The sequence below is a fragment of the Hylobates moloch genome, unplaced genomic scaffold (genome assembly GCF_009828535.3).
Source record: "Hylobates moloch isolate HMO894 unplaced genomic scaffold, HMol_V3 SCAFFOLD_13, whole genome shotgun sequence".
Taxonomy (NCBI): Eukaryota; Metazoa; Chordata; class Mammalia; order Primates; family Hylobatidae; genus Hylobates; species Hylobates moloch.
Genome location: NW_026652288.1, coordinates 29042166 through 29063319, shown reverse-complemented (window position 1 = coordinate 29063319; position 21154 = coordinate 29042166). Strand labels below are relative to the sequence as shown.

Genomic DNA, 21154 nt, shown 5'->3' with positions numbered 1-21154 from the left:
GAGCTGAGTAGCAGGAGGCACCAGCCAGGCCTTGTGAGGTGGTCCCCAGGCAAAGCCCTCCATTTGGTCAGGGAGGCTAAGCTAGACCAGCCTTCTCCTTCCTGTTGTCTGAATCTCTGGGGCCTGCAAAGATGTGAATAGTCACAGGTTAATTCATTATCAAAATGCATTGTTCTTAATCCAGAAACTGATAACTGTGTATGTCCATTATAAACTGCCCCATCCCTTCCCCCTCTGGATAAAATTAATTATCTAAGAATTTCAGACTAGAGCAAACCTTAGCAATCTAATAGAAATCCCTCCTTTGATAGAGGAGGGGACAGGGGCCACACAGAGAAGGGACATGGTCAGCCTCATACAGCCAGGCAGGAGGATCCAAGTCCAGATCTGAGGCCCAGGCTTGCATGATGGTGTTCTTTGCATTCCAGAACAGAAAGTGCTGCATCTTTCTAATATCTTCTCAATAAGTCACTCCAGTGGTAGAACCTGGGGTCAAGAACATGGGGGACATGCACTAGACCAGATCCACCTCTTGGTACCCCAAATTTGACCTTGAGGGTGGAGCTGTCTGTGCAGGTGAGACTCCACCTGGAGGCCATCCACTTGGCACACTAAAGTCATGGGTTTGAGGACCCCCGAGGAGTTATGTCGTGGAGGGAACATGGACCACTCTGCTGCTCACCTTCCTAGAAAGTGAGATACCCCAGCAGGCCATGGATGAGTGTGAGGGGTTTTGACCCCTCTCACCTGCTGGTGTTGGCCCTGGGTGTGGCCAGATGGAGATGCAGATGTCTCCTCAGTCAGGCCTTGGGATGTGAATGGCAGGGCGGGATAATGCTGTCCCTGCAGCCTGCCCATGGGACCAACCCATCAGGCCAGCTGGTGCCTGGGGCCATGCAAACTCACCATGGTTGTGTGTCTGTGTGCTTTCCAGGAACATCCCCAGGCTCCAAGATGGCCCTGCAGAGCTCCTTCACTTGTTGGAATGGGACAGTCCTCCAGCTTGGGCAGGCCTGTGACTTCCACCAGGACTGCGCCCAGGGAGAAGATGAGAGCCAGATGTGCCGTGAGTAGATGGGGCTACCCCACCCTGCCAGAGTCCAGCCCATGCTCATAACCCCCTGTTGTCCCCATTATCCCAGGCATGAGAGCATGGACAGCCTTCCCGATATCCAATGACACTTGTGACTCCTCTCATGGCAAAGCCACACAGTCTTCAAGAGGCAGAGCTAAGATTTGTGGTCTAGAAATAGCCTGGTCCGTAGTCATATAAGTCAAGAACCAAACAAGATCTTATAAGTTATGCTGTCAGCATCCTCAAGGCACAGAGAAAATGTGCAGGATAAAAGCCCAGCTCTAATGTGACATTGGAAGTCCTCCATGCCCAGACTTCCCTCACCTTCCAAGTCTCATTCCCCACCTGCCCCTTATCGTCTCCCTCCTCCATGCACCCCAGCTCCGGCCGTATGGAACCACCTTACAGATCCTTCATGCCTCCATGGCTTTGCTCACATGGTCTCCCCTTTCCTTTCTCGAGTCACATCTACTTCAAGACTCGCCCTGAGTCAATTCTTTCAGAAAGCCTCCCTGACTGTCCCCCACAAGTACCACTGGTTCTTCTCCCTCTGGATCCTTCCCCCACAATCCAGTGGATCCATCCAAATATCATCATTGCCATTACTTTTTATGAATAGCTTTGAGATACAATTCATATACAATTCACCCACTTCAATGTATAATTCCCTGTTTTCCATATAGTTACAGGGTTGTTCAACCATCATCACAATTTTATTTTAGAACATTTTTATCACCCCAAAAAGGAACCTGTAGTATCTCTCCCCAGTTTGCTCCAAACCCCTGCCATTAGCCTGAACCAATCACTAATCTTTGTTTCTGTAGATTTACCTATTCTGGGCATTTAGCACCCTACGAGGGGCCCACTTTCTCCATATCTTTGCCAACACGTCATATTATCTGTCTTTTTAATTTTAGCCATCCTAGTGGGCATGCATCCATTATGTTTAATGGAGGTGATTTCCATGTCTCTCTTCCTCTCTGTGGGTGGTTTGAGTCTGGTCATCTTTCCCATAGCAATACCTCTCATGATTCCTGGCACAGCATCTATGCTTACTGACTCTTCGTTTATGAGAGGAAAGAATGAGTTGGGAAACTTGGGCTCCATAGGGGAAAACAAATTGCCGAGGCCCCACTGACAGTCGGGGCGGAGTAGACTCCCAGCTGGTGCTCCTGCACTTGAACATGGTGCTCCCTGCAGCTGCCTCTCCAGAAGTAATCACTCCAGAGCCCTTGACGTTTTTGCCACGGAAACCACCAACGCTTCCAGAATACCTACAGGCAGCTGGAAAACGTGCCAGATCCTGGAGCAGAGATGAATAACTTGGCATCTTCCCTCAAAGCACTGAAAGCTCCACACAGGGGCGGGAGTGAAATGGAGCCTGGACTGGGGAAGGATGAGGCACAATGGTGCCTGGGGTGGGGCCCAGACCCGGAGCAAATGCCTCACCTCCCAGATATGCAGACCCCACTGGCCTGCAAGAAAGTTTCCAAAATACGTTTCCAAACAGGGCCCTCTGCCCCCCAGTCATCTGGACCCTTTGTGGGGGGTGGAGAAGGTTTCATTTATTCTAATTTAAGCAATAAAGACATCCAGTTTCCCATTTTTAAAACTTCATTTCTATATGAAACTTTCAAGTGACGTTTTTCAATGATAATGGAATAGTTGTATGTTTTTAGATAAAACTCAGCAAAGAGTTACAGGGAAGCGCTTTGCTTGCCCTGTTCTGTTCCGCTCCTGGCCTTTCTCGTACAGTTCTCATTACACACATGGCCCAAAGTGAAGCCAGTCCTGCCCACAATGCCCTGTTCAGGGGCCTGTGTGTGTCTATTTATTTGTGTCTGCAGTGTTTCCAGCAGTGCCTTTGAACTGTGTGATTTCACGATTGCCTTTTTCAAGTTTTTTGATACCCACTTCCCAGCTGGGACACAGGTCGGGCAGGCCATGACCTGATTGACAATTGGGAAAATGAAGGCACAGATAAGGCAATTGACTTGTTCAGGGTCACGCAGCATGTCAGGGACAGATTAGAGCCCTGAGCCTTCAGGATCCAACCCATTACTATGGGCTCAGGGCATTTCCCACCACTCCAAAGCTTACCACTATTGGTTTCCTGGCCAGCTCCAAGCTTCAGGGCAGTCTACTTCGGGCACTGAGGGCAAGAACCTGGGGCCCAGAGGCTTTTTCAGCCACATTTGAAAAGCGGCTCTGACAAGCTGTCAGAGTAACCCCTCCACCCTGGAGAACACCCCTACTGTGTTCCTGGCTACAGAAAGCAGTTGCTGGGAGGGAAGTTCAATTCAGGAGAGTTATTCCCACTCAGATCTTGGCAGAACTCTTAGAAAATATCCTTTTTCTTATTTGTGTGCCTTATCCTCTCTGGCATTTTTGCTGTGTTCCCCATCACACTAATGGTGACTCTGAAAACCATTCCCATGAAAGTAACAACAGCAACAACACCAGCTTAGCTGTTGAGCCTTTATGAGTCAGGAGCTGTTCTCAACACTTTTCATGTATGAACTTGCTTCATCCTCACAACATCCTGTGTGATGCTATTGTACCCATCTTTGTTAGAGACAAGGAAGCTGAAGCTCGTGGAATTTAAGTGGTCGTCCATGATCAAACTGATAGCCAGCAGCTGAGCAGTGATTCAGGCTCAGTCTGACTTCAGAGCCACACTCGCAGGGTAAACTCTGTTTCACGAGCTTCCAGCACTTAGCTATGCTAAGCACTGAACCTAGCCACAGACACACCCAGGATGAAGGGGCCAGGAAGAGACAGGGAGGTCCAGGGCTCTGCTACCGCCTTTCTCTGGGGGTAGGAAGATTCAGATCTTGGGCCTCCCCCTCTGGGTCTCGGGTTCCTCATCTGTAGTGTGATGCCTACTGACACTCTGATGTCTGAGAAACAAGCAGGAAGTGTTTGGAGAGCTCCTGGCACAAAGTAAGTGCTCAGTAAATGTTAGCCAGTATTATTCATGTTATTGTTTTCTTCATGGGGATGGTTTCCTGAATCAACACCAATATCATAGGAAAATACTCTTGACTATACCAGCTCTTTCCCAGGTGGTCTGGAACCTGTTAAAATGTTTCCTCTGAGCAGGTGTTCACACTGCAGCTCTGTTAGGAATGGCGAGGTCCTCTAAAGAACCTTACTGAGGGTCTTTCATCTTGGGCCAGGGTAGTTGACCAAACCCTGCCATGGTTGGAATTTGGAAGGGGAAAGTAGGTTGCATTTAATCAACTCCCCCTACCAACGGGCCAGCCTCAACTCCCCACACCTTCCCAGAGGGAGTCCTCTGCACACACCGGGGCTGCAAACAGATTATCAGACTCACTCTGGGCAACGTAACTGGATCTGTTTGGAGCCCTTAAAAATTCTAAGAGTTGTCCAGGATGAGTGGAGGGCCTGAGATGGAGGTGACATTCCCCTGCCCTTTTCTAGCCAATCATGATACTCATCTGTCCATCATACTCTCTCCTCCAAACCCACAACCCAACACACTACTCTCGGTCCCCTTTCCAATACAGCCACTCCTGCATTTCTAATTAAACATTGCCAAATCCAAGTGAGACATCCCGGATGCTGTAATGCACTGAAGGGGGTCTTCGTGACTCTCTGTGCATTCTGACCAACGGCCTCGATGGCATGTGGCTCCCTAGAAAGGGGCCAGATGTCCCCACTTCATTCACTGGATGGGTCTATGATTCACTGGGTATTGCAGACAGATCACTTTTCCCCCATGGACTCGACAATCTCATCTATGTGCTGGGGATACTCTTCCTGCCAGGCAAAAACAGTGTTTTAAAAGTGTATTTCTTTATTGTAAGATAAAACATACTGGTTGTAAAATACAGAAAATCTGGAAATGTACACAAGAGAAAATAACTATCACCCATAATCCTCCCTCTCAAACATTCAGAGATAACTATAATATTTTGATGTATTTCTTCTAGCATTTTTCCCATGACTCTATATTTTCAAGAAAATGTATAGCACATATTTATCAAAAATGTTAACAGAGTTGTCACGCAGGAAGGAAAAGAAGTAGTGTCATTTGGCCTGGAGTTTATACTTGGCAGCTCCCACAGCTGCTGCTGAGGTCACAGCTCCATGACTCTACCAATTTGTCTCTCTTAGAGTGGAATCAGGTGTCATAATTGCCAAATGTTGCAGGATTGATTGACCTACCCACAGCGCGATTTGGCCATCCAGCCAATGAAATAACTGGCTACAGCCCAAGAAGGGGGTTGGTTAGAACAGTGCTTCTCCAAATTTAAGGTGCACAGGAGTCACTAGGGGAGCCTCTTAAAAACGCAGATTCTGATTCAGTGTGTTGGGGCAAGGCCTGCGATTCCATACATTTTACAGATTCATAGGTGATGAGGCTGCAGCTGGTCCCTGGACCACATTTTGAGTGGTAAAGAGTTAGAGGATTGAGCCCACTCCCATTTTGTTCAGCAAATAAGTTTTGAAGTCCTCCAGTGTGCTGACTGAGTAGGAGTTTGGGGCGAATGAGAAGAGAAAAGGATGATCAGAGGATGAGTTGATACCATTAGACCCAACCCTGCAGACCAACCTTTTGCTCAGCAATTGGCCTTAGTGGTGATTTCCCAGTTGCAGCCTAATCCACAGGGGTCTTTGTTCTGACTCTACATTTTTTTTTTTTTTTTTTTTTTTTGAGACAGAGTGTCGCTTTGTCATCCAGGCTGGAGTGCAGTGGTGCGATCTCGGCTCACTACAAGCTCTGCCTCCCAGGTTCACACCATTCTCCTGCCTCAGGCTCCTGGGTAGCTGGGACTACAGGCACCCGCCACCATGGCCAGCTAATTTTTTTGTATTTTTAGTACCGATGGGGTTTCACTGTGTTAGCCAGGATGGTCTCAATCTCCTGACCTCATGATCTGCCTGCCTCGGCCTCCCAAAGTGGTGGGATTACAGGCGTGAGCCACTACGCCCGGCCTGTTCTGACTCTTAACCTTAACCCCACCAGCTTCCTCAGGAGTGGCTTCTGGCTGAGTACGCTGCCCTGATGAGTTTACAATCATGGAAATCCTCAGCTCTCCTTCCTCCCTTAGGGGTTTTAATTGCCACATCAATTGTCCACTGGCCTGTCTTGCTCTTTTGCCTACCTCCTCTCCCTTTATTGAATCAGCCAGAAAGAAATGGGGTTTCCGCTCCCAGCTCACCCTGGATTCTATGCCAAGCTGAAACAAGAATGGGATTCCAGAGACAGAGAATGCTGATGGCTTTCCTCAATCCTGTCCGGCCGAAAGGCATAGGCAGAGCTATCACATATGCAGCCTCCAACAGGCATTTCCAGAGAGCCAGGGAGGGACTTGCTGTCAGTTTCAGCCATCCTCTGATGAGCTAGCTCCAAGTTAGGTATGAATGGCAATTAATAACACTACCACCACTTTACATTTGTACCTCTCTGGCTGTTTACAAAGTGTTTCCACACACTCTCCCCTACTTTATCCTCAAACCAGCTCTGTAAAATTTAGACACTAATATTGCCCCATTTTACAGATAAGGAACCTGAGGCTCTGAGGAAGAAGTGACTTTTGTAAGATCACAAAGCAGGAAGTGGTGAGGCTAGAACTAGAGCCCATATGTCTGGATTCCAGTGCTGTTGTGGTACCAATACCCATGATCCAGGCTCAGTTCTCTCCCTCTGCCTCCTAAAAGGGTAAGGAGGGAGTGACGTACTGTGCGTCTCCCACCTCAGGCCGGTCTCCTCCTTCCTCCAGGAATCCATCACCCACTGGAATCTTCCATCATGGGCCTTGGGGTATTTTGTTTGTTTGTTTTTGCTTATTTGTTTGAGACAGAGTTTTGCTCTTGTCGCCCAGGCTAGAGTGCAGTGGCGCAATCTTGGCTCACTGCCACCTCCACCTCCTGGGTTCAAGTGATTCTCCTGCCTCAGCCTACCGAGTAGCTGAGATTACAGGCGCCCACCCCCAGGCCCGGCTAATTTCTGTATTTTTAGTCGAGATGGGGTTTCCCCATGTTGGCCAGGCTGTTCTCGAACTCCTGACCTCAGGTGATCCGCCTGCCTCAGCCTCCCAAAGTGCTGGGATTACAGGCATGAGCCACCGCACCCTGTCGGGCCTTGGTTTTTAAAACTCACTTGTGAAGGACATTCCATGAGAAGGTCACTTCCACCAGTTGGTTTCTGCAAAAGAAGTAGACGCGGGATCCCTTGAGGGGGGAATAAAAGATAAAACAGAAAGTTCTTAGCTTTGGGATTTTTAATCAGAGAAACATGTGGGGCTTAGGGGGAAATGATTTCTTCAGGGGGGTATAAATGGGAAGAGATGTTCAAAGTCAGTGACAGCCTGTTTTAATTTATACTTCTGCCTCTGTGTGAAATGCACAGAGAATCGGGGGGAAATGAGTAATAATTCACTAAGGTGCTGTCACAGCCAGGAAGCGTTAGGGCCCTCTTTGTCAGCCTGCTGCTGCCAAGAAGGCTGAGACAGAGGAAGGACATGCCGTGCTGTGGGTCTCAGCTAGAGAGCTTCTTTCCTCCCACGTGGAGACACAGGCTTCTCCGCAGCTAGGCTGGGAGGTGTTGGGAGCCATCAGAATTGCCTGGAATAGCCCACTAGCTCCTCAGGGCTGAGTGCCTTTCCTGGAGCCATGCTCAGAGTGAGCTGGAGAAAGTGAGCTCTCTCTCTCTCACCCTCTTATCCTTTCCTCTTCCTTCTGTGGACTGTATATTGGGAAATACACAGTCTAGAAAGCTGACTGTCGCCTCTTCAATGGGACCTGAGATCAGTCTGATGTAGAGAAAAAGATGGCGTGCCCTTTGTGCTGAGCCCACTGATGATATAAAGAGGCCCCAATGACTGGGATTGTTTGATCAGGACAGGCTAGATTATGCTGCAGTAATAAATCCCATATCTCAGTGACTTGGGATAACATTTACAGTACCCGTCCAATGAGGGTGTGGGTGGGAGGGGCCTCTGCTCCACAGGATCACTCAGGGACCCAGGCTGGCAGAGGCTCCTCCATCAATATAGTGTCACCCTTAGGAACAAGAACTCTCATTGGTTGTTTCAGCAAAGGAAGAGAGAGACCAAAGATTTACACAAGGGCTTTTCGCAGCCTTAATTCAGAGAAGACACATCACTTCCACTCACGTTTCATTGGCCAGAGCACATCATATGTCTTCATTTAACTGCAAGGGGGCTGGGAGATAAGGGAAAGCAAATGGAAAGTTTTGAGCAATATGTGTCTCTGCAGACAGGTAATTTGATGGACCCAGACAAACCCCCAGCCAACACTGCCACAACCACCACCACAGTCTGGACATGTGTCAAGCATTAGAAATGTAGTGAGCTCTACAGCGGCTTCTCCTGGGGTCACAATCATGGTGGATCAGTATAATGAGTGCAGAATTTAAAAGCAGAAGATCTGGGTTCGAGTCCTAACTGGGTTACCTGCTAGCTGTGTGACCTTGGTCAGGTTGCTTCACATTTCTGAGCCTCTGCTTTGTCAGATATACAACTGGACTAACAACACCCATGCTGAGGAGTTATTTTTCCTATTTTGTTTTCTGAAGATAAGAAAACTGTAAACCAGCACGGGCATCAGTTAGGGCTTGGGGGCTTCTTTGCATTATAATTGGTGTCATTAGTCATCCAGCATTCTGGCTGGGGAGCTATATTACTAATGAAGATAATTTGGTCATGCCTGGCTAATTCGACTTGGCGTTGGCATATTTTGCCTTTAGTGGTCCTGGAAATGACTGTGCCTCTCTGCTCTCTCCATAGGGAAACTCCCCGTGGGTTTTTACTGCAACTTTGAAGATGACTTCTGTGGGTGGACCCAAGGCACACTCTCACCCCACACTCCTCAGTGGAAGGTCAGGACCCTAAAGGATGCCCGGTTCCAGGACCACCAAGGTACTTCTGCTCTCCTCCCTTCTCCCTGGTGCCCATCTTCATGCCCACATAGACAGATGGGAGACTCAGGGCTGGGCTTCACCCCACCTGCAGGGCAAGCTCGGGTGTCTGACCAAAGCTTGCCTAGAGCGCTCACACACAATTCCCTCTTCACACCTTGGGCTTTCGAGTGATTAAATCTGGCCAAGATAGATGTCACCTTTGGTTACTTAAAATAAGAACCATGAGGAGGGATTAACAAAAAGATAACAGCAACAACGATAATAATCCTTTCCATCAACAAGTATGTGTTGAGGGCGTCCTATGTGTCAGGCACATAATTCATTGAGAGGTAGGGAAAGCCATAGCCCTCTTTATGACTGGGGAGACTGAGGCACAGCAAGGCCTTGTGTCATTTGCCCCGGGGTTGTGCCCAGGGAACCTCACCCTACACCTGGTCCATGGTCCATTCCCTCCAGCACAGCCCCTCCAGCCATCCCCCCACCTCACCCCTGATTTAAGCTAGTAATACCTGTCCTCCCCTCTCCGGGGCCCATCCTCTCCACAAACCCTGCATGTCTGGCAGAGAGCAAAGGGCCTCCGTGCAGCCAAGTGATAGCCAGCTGCTCCTGGGTAAGCTGACTCCAGACTCAGAGACACCAGGCTGGGCAGGGTGTGGCATCACAGAGGGTCTATAAGGCCAGCACAGCTCCCAACGTTAGGCTGCTGGAGAGGCCAGGCTAGCCAGCTTTGGGGGCTGTCCCTGGTGGTGGGGCCTGGGCAGGCCCTGGTGCCCACCTCTCTGCAGCATAGGGCTGATGGGGTGGGAAGGTCTCTCTCCTTCTTCTGTCCTCTTCATTTGCCTTCTTTCTGTGGAACTAGAGACCCTCCAGTGCTTATTTGTTGAACAAAGTAAGAGTTGGCTCCGTCCTTACCGTGCAGCGGCATCATTCTTAGCATTCTGTCTGTAAAAGACGCAGAGGAGAGAAATGGAGTTCCAAGCTGGATGTGCCCTTAATGTCTCTGTTCCCAGTTTGATAATTTCCACTACAGGACCCATAGCAAACAAACATCCAGCCCTGCGGAATACCTCCAGTGACAGGGCTCCCACTGCCTCCTAGAGCAGCCCATGCTGTTGTTCTCAGTCACAGATTAGCTTTCCTTACCTGGAGGCAAGCTCCACCTCTCCGTGACTTCTACTCATTTATCATGACTTTTGCCCCCTGGAGCCCCACAGAAATGAATTACCCCCTCTCCCACCAAAGCAGCCCTTCAGAAATCTCAAGGCAACAATTGTGACCCGCCTGCCTGCATGAGGGCTTTTCTGTCCCCAGTCACACAATGCCAGCTCCTTGAATCTCCCTCATGCTTGCTGAGATCTCTTGGTTACTCTGCCCTTGACCCACCTGAATTTGTTACTTAATAACAGCCTTTACTGAGAGAGGCAGAAAGGTAGAAAGGAAAGACTAAAGTAATGCTTGGGGTTCTGTGGCCCCCTAAAGTGTTGTGAGCTCACAATGGCACTCATACCACAGAACTGACCACCTACAAAATGCTCTGCAGACCCTGGAAGTTTGCAGATGCTTCTTCCCACCACCACGTGGGGTTGGGAGCCCCTGTTCTCCCAGATTTTCAGGCAGAGCCGTGCTTAGAAAATACAAGAAGTGAGTCTTCATGGGCAGGGGCACAGGATGACCTGGGTTCTGGACAGGGGAGAAGAGAGTGAAGGTCGCAGAAACCACTGGAAGGCCACGCATGACTGAAAATGGGGAGGGTGGAGCTGGGGAGGCCAGTGTGCTTCAGGCTAGTCCTTGGCCTTTGGCTGAAGCTGGTGACCTTGGAAGATCAGGGATATGGTAGCCCAGATGATGGTGCTGGGACCTCACAGGCAGTTTAGAATGAAATTATTGGCCAGGTGCGGTGGCTCATGCCTATAATCCCAGCACTTTGGGAGGCCGAGGCAGGCAGATCATGAGGTCAGGAGATCAAGACTATCCTGGCTAACACGGTGAAACCCCATCTCTACTAAAAATACAAAAAATTAGCCAGGTGTGGTGGCGGGTGCCTGTAGTCCGCTACTTGGGAGGCTGAGGCAGGAGAATGGCGTGAACCCGGGAGGCGGAGCTTGCAGTGAGCTGAGATCGTGCCACTGCACTCCAGCCTGGGCGACAGAGCGAGACTCCGTCTCAAAAAAAAAAAAAAAAGAAATTATTGATAGGTGGGCTTTCTTCTCCATTGTAGGCCAGAAACCTGTTTCCTCAAAGATATCCCTAGGCTAGATAAGAACTGTGCCCAGTCCATTAACCCTGCACCCCTGGTGTCCCAGTTCCTGATAATGGTGTGCTTGTGTTTTTTTCCTCTCTCCTAGACCATGCTCTATTGCTCAGTACCACTGATGTCCCCACTTCTGAAAGTGCTACAGTGACCAGTGCTACATTTCCCGCACCGATCAAGAGCTCTCCATGTGAGGCAAGTCTCAATGTTTCTCTAGTTCTCTAATTTCCCCTCCTACCTCTTGTCACTTCCAGAACCCAGATTAAGAAAGTAGCATAGCTGGCTGGGCTGGTCATTCTCCTGGGGAGAGAACAAGAGGGCTACCTCTGCCATCTTCGAGGTAGAGCATGTCCATCAACATGGTAAAGCCCTATCTACAGAGAATCATGCCTTAAACAGCCATGCCCAGCTGCACTAAACTATTTGCAGTAGAACCATGATTTAATCAAACCCAGAAGAGATTTTCCGCGGCATAAGGGAGAGTGACAAGGATTACAAAAGACTTTCTACAGAATCCTTTTTAAAAATATTGAGCTCTTGTAATACATTGTAAATACTATACATCCTCAAAAATTTGATTTACATAAATTTCACTAAGACATCAATGGCATTCAGTGAGGTACCTCCAAAGCCACTGTCTCAAATGGTTCCTGATGCTGTTATCTCATTGGTGTGTGGGTGGAGGCACTGGCACCCTGTTCCTTAGCATACAGTCATATTCTTAAGGGGCCAAGAAATGTACTTAAGACCCCAACATGGTACAGTGATTAAGCTCATGGACTCTAGAATCAGCTTTCTGAGTGCAAGTCAGGTTCCACCACTGATTGATTGTATAGTTTGTTTGGGCAGTTAATTAACCTCTTGGGGCTTCAGTTTCCTCACTGGGTAAGTGAACACACTTATAGTGCCTACCCCGAAGAGTGAAGATTAAATAGATAATGTCCAAAGGGCTTGGAAGAGCATCGGGCACAAAGTAAGCACTGCAGTATTTAGCCCACAGGGTGCCTGGCACCCCGTATAAACATTCAGAAGGACACTGGGGGAAGAGGAAGAGAACTTGAGCCAGAAATCAGACTGTAAGCTCCAAGAGAGCAGGCCATGTCTTGTACTTCTTTGTACTCCCTCACTGCACCTGCATCAACATCTTGCATGTAGTAGAAAATCTACATGTAGTTTAGATTTGGCCAGTCATCTCGTTCTGGACACTCACGGGAGAAATTCCTGTCTGGCTCAGTTTCAGGAACAGCTATGCACCCTCTGAGCAATTTGTTTCCTGTCAAGTTGTGGACATTGTGAAACTGACCAGATTCACTTCTCCTTCTGTGGCTAACAGAAATCCCAGGGAGGTGGTTCTGCGGCCAGCAGAGGGACAGACAACAGGATTGCCCCTGCTAGGGGATGCAGGCAGATTCAAGCCCTTCGAGTTTCTCATAAAATAAAAACTCACAGACAGAAAACAAATAAGATTGGAAAAGATGTAGAAATGATTTTTTAATCCGAGGAGTGGTTAAATTAAAACCAAGGCTCCACTTGGCAAGCAAATGGGACTTCATGATATGCAATTTGTAGCAGCTTACTCCTGGTTTGATTTTACAACTCGACATTCGCCACTTCCTTCTCACCCTCTTCTAGGCTATGCTATCCTGCTAGATTTTATGTATCTCTGTGAACCACCTTAAATCCTTTTTGGAAGAATTCTGAGCACAAATAAATAGATTCATTAAATTAAATTGTATTTGAGAAACCATGCTATCTCGTGCAGATGGTGGAATTACACAGTCATTGCTGATATTTCTCAGGTGTCTGAAAGCAGGTACCTAGAAAGGAATGCTTTTTAAGAGAACATATAAATGAGGACAGATGGTTGGCCCACCGGAGAGGACAGGAGGATCCTTAAGAGCATTTGGTCTTTAAATTTACTCTTCGCTGGGTTTAATGTGAGCCAAATTTCAGAAAAAGAAATGTCAAGGTACAAATGATATTATTCTAATACTTCATCATTTCTCTAATAACCTTTGAGTTGATCAATAGCTTAAACAGGTGTTTTGTTTTACTGGCCTGTTTTATTTTTCCTGCAGTCTAATTTGCTCTGGGCCGTTTCTGCTATTTCCTGCCCTTTTCCAGAACTTGGCTCAGCAGGCATAATGAAGGGAAGGGAATAAGTCCGTTCCACACTCACATTATTTATATTTATATATATTCATATGATTTCACATTCAGGTTTTCAGACCATTTGTCTAATGCTGATGGGTCTTTGAATTCCCAATGTTGGGAGAAATGTTTTTATCAGGAAAATAAATAACCAAAATAGAAATATGCATTTCTAGATTTGTAAGCCCTACCATTTATTTTATGTGAGTCCTAAATGCAGAATGCAGGAAGTTGATTTCTTCCTCCCAGGCAGGCTAAACCCCAGTGGCAGAAAAAATGGATATTGCATTTCTCTGGGGGACTACGTGAGGTTCACTCAGGGCTTTCAAACCCCACCAACCCTACAGGGGTCTCTGTTGCCTATGGGGCCCGAGTGCAGAAAGGTGGACACTAGACAGAGTTTTGGGGACAGGACTCTGATGAGCATCAGGCCCACAGGGAATGGCGACTGGTCCAGCTGATCCCTGAGGCTGATGCCTATCACAAAGGACCTTCTCCAAACCCAGCTCAGTCCTGGTCTCCGGGAAGTTAAAGTCACTGTACACTATCTCAAGAAACCACAATCATCAATGGATTCCCAGAGAAGAACTGGTGTCATCTTCAAGAATTTCCTGCAAAATCTAGAAGTGAGTTAACCAATAGTTCTGTGTTTCACCAATCACATTCACCTGGAAAATGTACCCAATGCCCCACCCTGGACCTACTGAATGACATCGCTAAGAGTGGGGCCCAGGGCTCTGCATTTTTAAACCCTGTCCTTGGTGATTTGGAGGTGCACTGAAACTTCAGAGCTATTGGCCGTAGGTGTGCTTGCCACTTGTGACTGAAATTCATTCTGAGCCCATGCAGAGAGTTTTCCTCCCCTGTCTGTGGCCCCAAATAGCGTGATATCACTTGTCTTTTAGAAAGATGAGTCAGAAAAGGGATGAGAAATGATGGAGGCGGGGGCGAAGAGAAGCGGGTGGGAGAGCATATGAAACCAGGTCAGGAGCCCCCCATAATGGAGTCATAGCCACAGTGTGCCTTTGTGCCAATCTAACTTCCAGGGCATTCCAGAAGCCTGCCCCACTCCCACCTCCTCCCTCCAGGCTCCTGCAGCCTGCTCTTGCTGACTACCACGGCTGCCTCCTATCTCTCTGCACAGTTACACATGGGGCATGAATACTTAAAGACCTCTGCCTCGCCCAGCCACAAACAAGAGAGAACGTTGTGGTTTTGGTTTTCTTTTTGTGTTCCTCCTCTCCGCCACAAGCTCTTCTCTGCAGGAGACTGGGGAGCCACTTACAATACATTCTGATTTTATTTTTATTTTTATTTTTCTGAGCTCCAGTTCAAATAATTAAAGTTGCCACCGGGGAGGGAAGGCTTGCAGTGGCTTTCATGTGCTCACTTGCTGTCAGACCTGCTCGAATCCACCCCGGCTTTGAGACACCCGCGGATGTGTCTGGCATTGCAGCCACTGGTAATAAAGAGCACGGGAGAGTGGCGGCTGACACCACCCCAGCCCCCTGCCTTTCTCACACCCAAGCAGCCTGAATGTCTCAACAAGCCCCGTGTGGTTTGAAATTCTATTTTATTTGAATAGCCTGCCTGTGACTAGAATAATTTAAACCATGTTCTCAGGCCTTCTGGGCCTACAGGGAGAAAAAGTGGACTTTCCTCATTTTCCTCCCCCTCCAAGGCATGGAAGCAGTTTTTCTTGTGTGAGCTGCAGAAGTGCAATTTGATCCAAAAGTGAGATGGGATCCCCCCAATTTGTGGTGGTCAGTTCCTCAATGCTGGTTTTCCTACCTGGCCAGAGCTGCAGTTGCCTTTCCCCTCTTCTCACACATACACATGTACACGCAAACACACACACACATACGCACATGCGTGCACACACCCTTTGGGATCTTGAGACACAGCCGAACCTTTCCACCCCTGACATCACCTCCAGCAATAAAAAGAATCAGGTTGGATTAGCTGTGGGGAGCTGCTGTGATCTAGGCAGAAGGTGACCAGCGGGCCCCTTCCACGTCTACATGGGCCTGGAGAAAAGGGGACCCATCCTTTGTGTCATTAAAACCAGCAAATGTAGCCCAGAGGGATGTGAGGGAGAAGACGCCATGGCCCCTGGAGTTGCCCTTGGCCATCCGTCCCTGAAGCCTTTCTCAAAGGAAGGCACCTGAAGGCAGGGAATTTTTCTGTAAATTGCTCTCTGGTTGATTTTGTAAGACTTTTCAGGGTGCTGGTGATCATCCCTGGAAACAGGCTCATCCTTCCCTCCAGCCTCTCACTGTGATGCAGAAGCAGGGAAGCCGAGAAGCAGGCTGTGTTGATTGGGCTTACTGAAGCTTGCCCCTGACCTCAGCAGCAGGCAAATAGGACTCTCAAGATGGGAAAAAGAGAAGAACTTTTCTGACTGCTGTGTTTTTAAAGTTTATTAAACTCAGTGACAAAATCTTCTGTGGAAAGTCAAGAAAAGGAGGATAAGAGTAAGGAAACTTAGTATCAGATGGCATGAGATCGAGGAAAAACAAAAGCAGAAGGGGACCTTCCTTTATCAGCCCCCACCAAACTCTCGACAGGAGTCAAGGAGGATGAGCAGAACTATTGAATTCAGCTCATTTCCCAGAGCCGATCCTAGGCATCAAGGGCTCCCCATCCAGATCATGAAATTTACCCCAAGACCCACAGCTAATAAACACAAGACCAAACCCAGATCTTAGGATTCTGAGTTTCATGCTCTTCCTGTCACACTGCCCTGCTGGGGACAGATGGAACCTTCTCAGCTTGGGGAGAGTTGATGAGAGCCTCAAAAGCATCAGAACTGGCATTACTCTCACCTAACTCAGAGCCCCACCACCTCGTCCCTGCAGGCAGAGGCAGAATCCCACTCCATTGTGTAAACAAAGAGTTCTCCACTTCGTCTCTTCACAGGCTGGGAGTAGTCACTGGGTCTAACTCCTGAGCCACCAAGGGGACACTGCCACTCACCTACAGGACTCAAATGGATTTTGTTCATTGGGTGGGCCTCATTCTCGGCCCCATGTGATCCAACTTACTTTAGCAAATCAGGAAGAAGAAGCCATTCCAGGAGGCCTCATGGGCTTGATTGCAAATAAAGTTGTTATTTCCTGGAGCCAGTTTACCTTCTGCATAGAACGGATGACCATCTAGGGAGAAGAATGTTGCATGCTTCCCCTCTCTGGGCTGACTGGTGGAAGAACAAGCAAGCCCCTATCAGAGCCCACCTGGGACCAGCCTCTCTGCCCGTGCATGGCCAAGCAATGCTACACTTTGCAGTGTTTGTAAAACCCTTTTCGTAAATAGTTGGAGACCAGTACCAAGCTAGAGAGGATTCCAGGGTAATGTTATCTCTACTGCCCTCACTAAGCCCAAGTCCCTTTGGTCAGGTATTTGGGGACCAAGATACTCGTCAGGCAGAGTTCCTGTGGATGTCCAGCCCCCAACTCATCTGATGCTGCGACATCTCTGCAGTGACAGAATGTGCCTGAATTGGGAGAAAGCAAGTCCAGCTCTAGGTGTCAGTGCTTGCCTAAATTAAGAGCAGATCCAGCTAGTCTGGCTGGGGATTGTTTTCACACATGCTGTTCTCTGCACACTCCTCTTCCTGCATTGGACACCACGGTCAGGACCCCAAGCTAGCATATGATCCCTCTAAGTTGTCCACTCTCTGCCCAGGAGGACATAATTTTGGGCCCAGCAGAAAGCACAGGTCTCCTCTGGCTCCCACAGGGTAACACTGATACCTAGAGCAAGTCGGAGCAGGGTGGTGGCTCCAGGTAGAGCTGCCTCCCTCCTGCCCCATAGCCCAACAGCCACGCCATCTCCTGTGACCAGAAGAATCCAGCTGGCTATGTGGGGCCAGTGCAAAAGGAGCATCACCAAGGCAGTGTGGTGCAGTGGGAAGGACAGGGCTTGAAGTCCCTTAGCCCTTAGAGGAAGCCCCCCACTTTCTAGCCTGGAGACCTTGAGCACAGCACCCCACTCTTCTCAGCTTCGGTATCCTCTCCAGGGCTGTCAGAAGAAACAAGTGAGGGGAGATATGAAAAATGCCTAGCCTGAATCTAGACCAAATTATGTGCTTAAAAATGGAACACGTGGTTTCTGCTACTCTGTTGTAGCCATTACTATTATTATCTTCTTATCTGACTTTAGTGATGATTCTGAGACCAAGGCTGGAGCCTGCCTTCTCCAAGGAGCCTGAATCTGGAGGGTTTGGCCTCTGCCCTGCCCTGGGTAGCCTGGCAATATGGCAACACCCCTCTCCCCACTATTGCCAGTGGAGAAGGGTGTTGCCCAGCTCAGTGGCTGGATTCAGAGGAAGTTTATGCTTTAACAGCAGCAAAGGGGCCCCTGCCGCCCCGTCCGCCATCTCCACCAGCTCCTCTCCCCAGACAGTGGGAGCTCCCTCCTCCGATCTGCCAAAAGTCCCTTTGCTCCACTGCCCCACCAGCAGACACCTACACAGAACAGTAACCCCATACCTTGATATAGTCCCAACATATTTACACAGGGGCCTTCCCCCACATCGCCCCCATCCCCCAGGGAAGATGATACTGTCACCCTTTTACAAATGGGGAGAGAAGGCTCAGGAAAGGACCCTAGGCCACACGCAGCTGGCCAGCAAGGCCCACAGTGTCCTCCAGAGGCAAGAGCATCGCCACTTTCCCCAGGGGAGCTCCTGAGAGTGGGACAGCTGCCGTCAACAAGGTCACCCAAGGCAGGGAGGAAGTCTGGTGACACGGCCCAGAGCAGAACATCATAAGCCTGACTTTTCTTTTACAAACCCCTTTTTTTAACTTAAAAATAAATGTCAATTCTGTATTTTATTCCTTAACATACCTATTTGTTGGGACACACAAACATGCCTCATTATTTACTACTGAGTGGCTAATGCTCCAGGAAGGTACACCCTGTTTGCCCTGTGGCTTTGGGTACCCCCAGGAAGAGCTGAGCAGCTATGTGCCCCCACTCTTAGAAGCACAGAGGAAGAGCTCCCACCTTCACTGCCTTTTTCGGAAGCCCCAAGGCCTCCCTACCTTTATGATCTCATTCCATCCCCTAGGTCGCAATTAGGCTCATAGATGGTGCATTTTGAACAGCACCTGCTCTGCCTTGGTTGGCCCTGAAGTCAGCTTCAACTCTGGTTGCCCCTCATCTACCCCATTAGTCACCCTGACCCTGGTGCTGAAACCTCAGGAGGGCTGAGCCCTGGCAGCTGCTAACACTGCCAGTGATAGAGACAGTAACCTCAGAAAGCCTTTAGCTGGGGTCTAGGCATCCGCAACTTTGTATTAGAGGGCAAGGACCTCTAATACAAAGGAGGAAGCTGCAGTGGTTCTCGAGGCATTTTCCAAATGGCTTTTTCCAAAGGCTCTCTACATGAGTAAGAGATTTGGGCCCCACTTCCAGTCTCTAATGACAACCATCCAGACACCTGTAATAACATCACTGTAATGAGAATCCCCTGTGTGTCAAAGGTTACAGCACCTCTCCACCTCCCATGGCTACCCTGTGAGTAGATAAAATCTTCCCTGTTCTGATGAGCCCCTGAGCCATGGCAACAAGGCACTTGACTGGCTGGATGCACACACAGACCCCGAGCAGGAGGGATGAGCGAGGGAGGGGCACTGAGGGTCCACAGTCAGGTGGTAAACCAGCAAGTATTGATTTCAAACCTGCCGTGTGGCCAGCCATGCGGGGAGACAGCCCACGGGAATCTGGGATCTCTTTGGGGTGTTTATTCTACAGAAAAGTTAAGAACACTTAGATTGAGTGTGAAAACTTCTGGTCTTCAGGTCACTTACAAATCACTTGGCTGTATTATGCTAAAAAGCAAGCCATTGTTCTTAATGAGGGTCCTCAAACGCCCTAGCTCTTTGCACCCTAGTAGAAAGAAGCCTTCACTTAGTCCAGAGCTGGAGAAATGGACCCTTAGTATCGGTAAAGTCAACTAAGGATGTAGTTTTCAAACATTAATTCCCTAGTATAAGGCTGGCACTGTGCTAAGCATTTCACCTACATTATCTCATTATAAAAAATTGTTATCCCCATTTACTGATACAGAAACTGAAGCGTAAAGAGTTTAAGTGACTTGCCCAAGGTCACCCTGCTAGAGGCAGAGTCATGATTCAAACCAGGTCTGCCCAACTCCCCAACGGAATCTGTAAATACTGGATTTGACTTAGATGGCCTGAGTTTAGATCCCAGCTCTGCCCCACTGAGGACCCGTATGACCTCAAGCAAGTGACTTCCTTTAATTTGAGAAAACAACAACACCAAAAAAAACCTTTTTAGTTGCTGCATAAGGTTGTTACCAGGATCAGAGGAAAATGTGAAAAGCCTTTGTCTTCTCTGCAAAGCTTGATGGATGGCAGCAATTATTATTATTATGATCCCTCATCTTATGTTACTCGCTACTCAGGCATGAGGAAGTTGCTGCTGCATAAATTCAGCCACTACTTGTGTTCTGATTTCTCCTCTCAGTCGATCAGCAACACGTGGGCAGGTCGGGAGCGTTATTTCACACAGTGTCCACATTAGCACCAGCAGGACATGCCCAATAAACCCACTTCGTTGATAATTAATTAATTAATTGTGCAGCCCCACCCCCACCCCCTGTGGTTGCAAGCATAACCCTCGTCCAGGATGAGAGCGAACAAGAAGACTCCTCAATGAGTCTCGAGGACCCAACAAATGACATCTTCCTGAGCTTTCTTAGCCAAAGTCATTCTTACCACAGCACCTAGAGCTAGGAAGTCACTGGAGCCCGGCATTCTATCACCACTGCCTGTTAAGTGGTCCACTCTGCCGGAGCACTTGCTAATGGCTACAGTAATCAACAGCAATTATAAATGCAGTCAGACATAATTAATGTAATACCTTTGAGCCATTCACAACTAATACCTCTCCCATTGCATGATGGAGCTGAGGTCTAGGAAGAATCACTGTCTCAGCCCCAGGGTGTGAATAGGATCTTCCTTGGCACTTGGCACAGGCTTGGTTCCCATTCAAAAGCTGTATGTTAATCACAGACCTCTCTGGCTCCCACTAGTGGTCATTGCAACACATTCATGTCGCCCATGTACGGGGGAACACCCCATTGAGAGCACACCCTCTCTCCAGCTATCAGGGAAAAATACTCCCCAGAGGGGTCTGGGCCCCCTGCAGATGCTCCTGTGCCCCACATCTACTTTTTCCAGTGGTGTCCATGAAGGCTGTGGGAATTTCATTGCCTAGAATCATCCTGTTCCCCAGCAGTCAGATTACAAAGCTACTCCTCCATGTCATCTCCATCACATACAGAGAAACTGAGGCACAGAGGAGGCCGTTTGCCCAGGATCACACCATGACAGCGTGACTGAAGAAAATACCGTCTTTTTCTTCCCATATGCCTGGAAAGATAATTCTCTAGGGAACCCAGAAAATTAAAAAACAACAACAAACAAAAACTAGACAGAAACTTTAACACAGCATTTTCACCCTGTCCTATTCTGTTTTTTGTGAACTGTTTATCTCTAACAAAGTGTCCCCTGCCTGCTCTTTCCCATGCAGGAGAAAGGAACTAACATTTATCAAATGTCTTCGCTAAGCTGGGCACTGGTCTCATATAATCTTATTAAAGCCTCATAATAAATATCTAAGCAGGGTACTGTTGACCCCACTTTATGGAAGAAGATGCCGAAGCTCTGAGATATTACGTGATACATAAAAAAATAGACCATTCTGTCTGATACCAAAGCTTGCGTTCCGTTCACAG

The 21154-nt window shown here is 48.4% G+C and overlaps 1 protein-coding gene and 1 long non-coding RNA gene across 5 annotated transcripts in view; one reads left to right on the top strand and one right to left on the bottom strand.

The window, feature by feature from the left end:
* Nucleotides 1–10272, bottom strand: part of LOC131381020 (uncharacterized) — a 53605-nt gene extending 43333 nt beyond the window's left edge. The window contains exons 1-4 of one of the 4 annotated variants that reach the window (XR_009209430.1): nucleotides 10131–10226; nucleotides 9763–9929; nucleotides 7206–7276; nucleotides 4511–4858 (exon numbers count right to left, since the gene is read on the bottom strand). This is a non-coding gene — a long non-coding RNA (uncharacterized LOC131381020). Of the gene's footprint in view, nucleotides 1–4510; nucleotides 4859–7205; nucleotides 7277–9762; nucleotides 9930–10130 lie in introns of those variants that run through there. The other 3 variants (XR_009209429.1, XR_009209432.1, XR_009209431.1) reach the window with 3 other exon arrangements.
* Nucleotides 1–21154, top strand: part of ALK (ALK receptor tyrosine kinase) — a 738718-nt gene that overhangs the window by 604147 nt on the left and 113417 nt on the right. Inside the window, exons 6-8 of the mRNA XM_032172602.2 lie at nucleotides 935–1066; nucleotides 8854–8985; nucleotides 11333–11433. Coding sequence (XP_032028493.1) covers nucleotides 935–1066; nucleotides 8854–8985; nucleotides 11333–11433 — 365 coding nt within the window. The remainder of the gene's footprint in view (nucleotides 1–934; nucleotides 1067–8853; nucleotides 8986–11332; nucleotides 11434–21154) is intronic.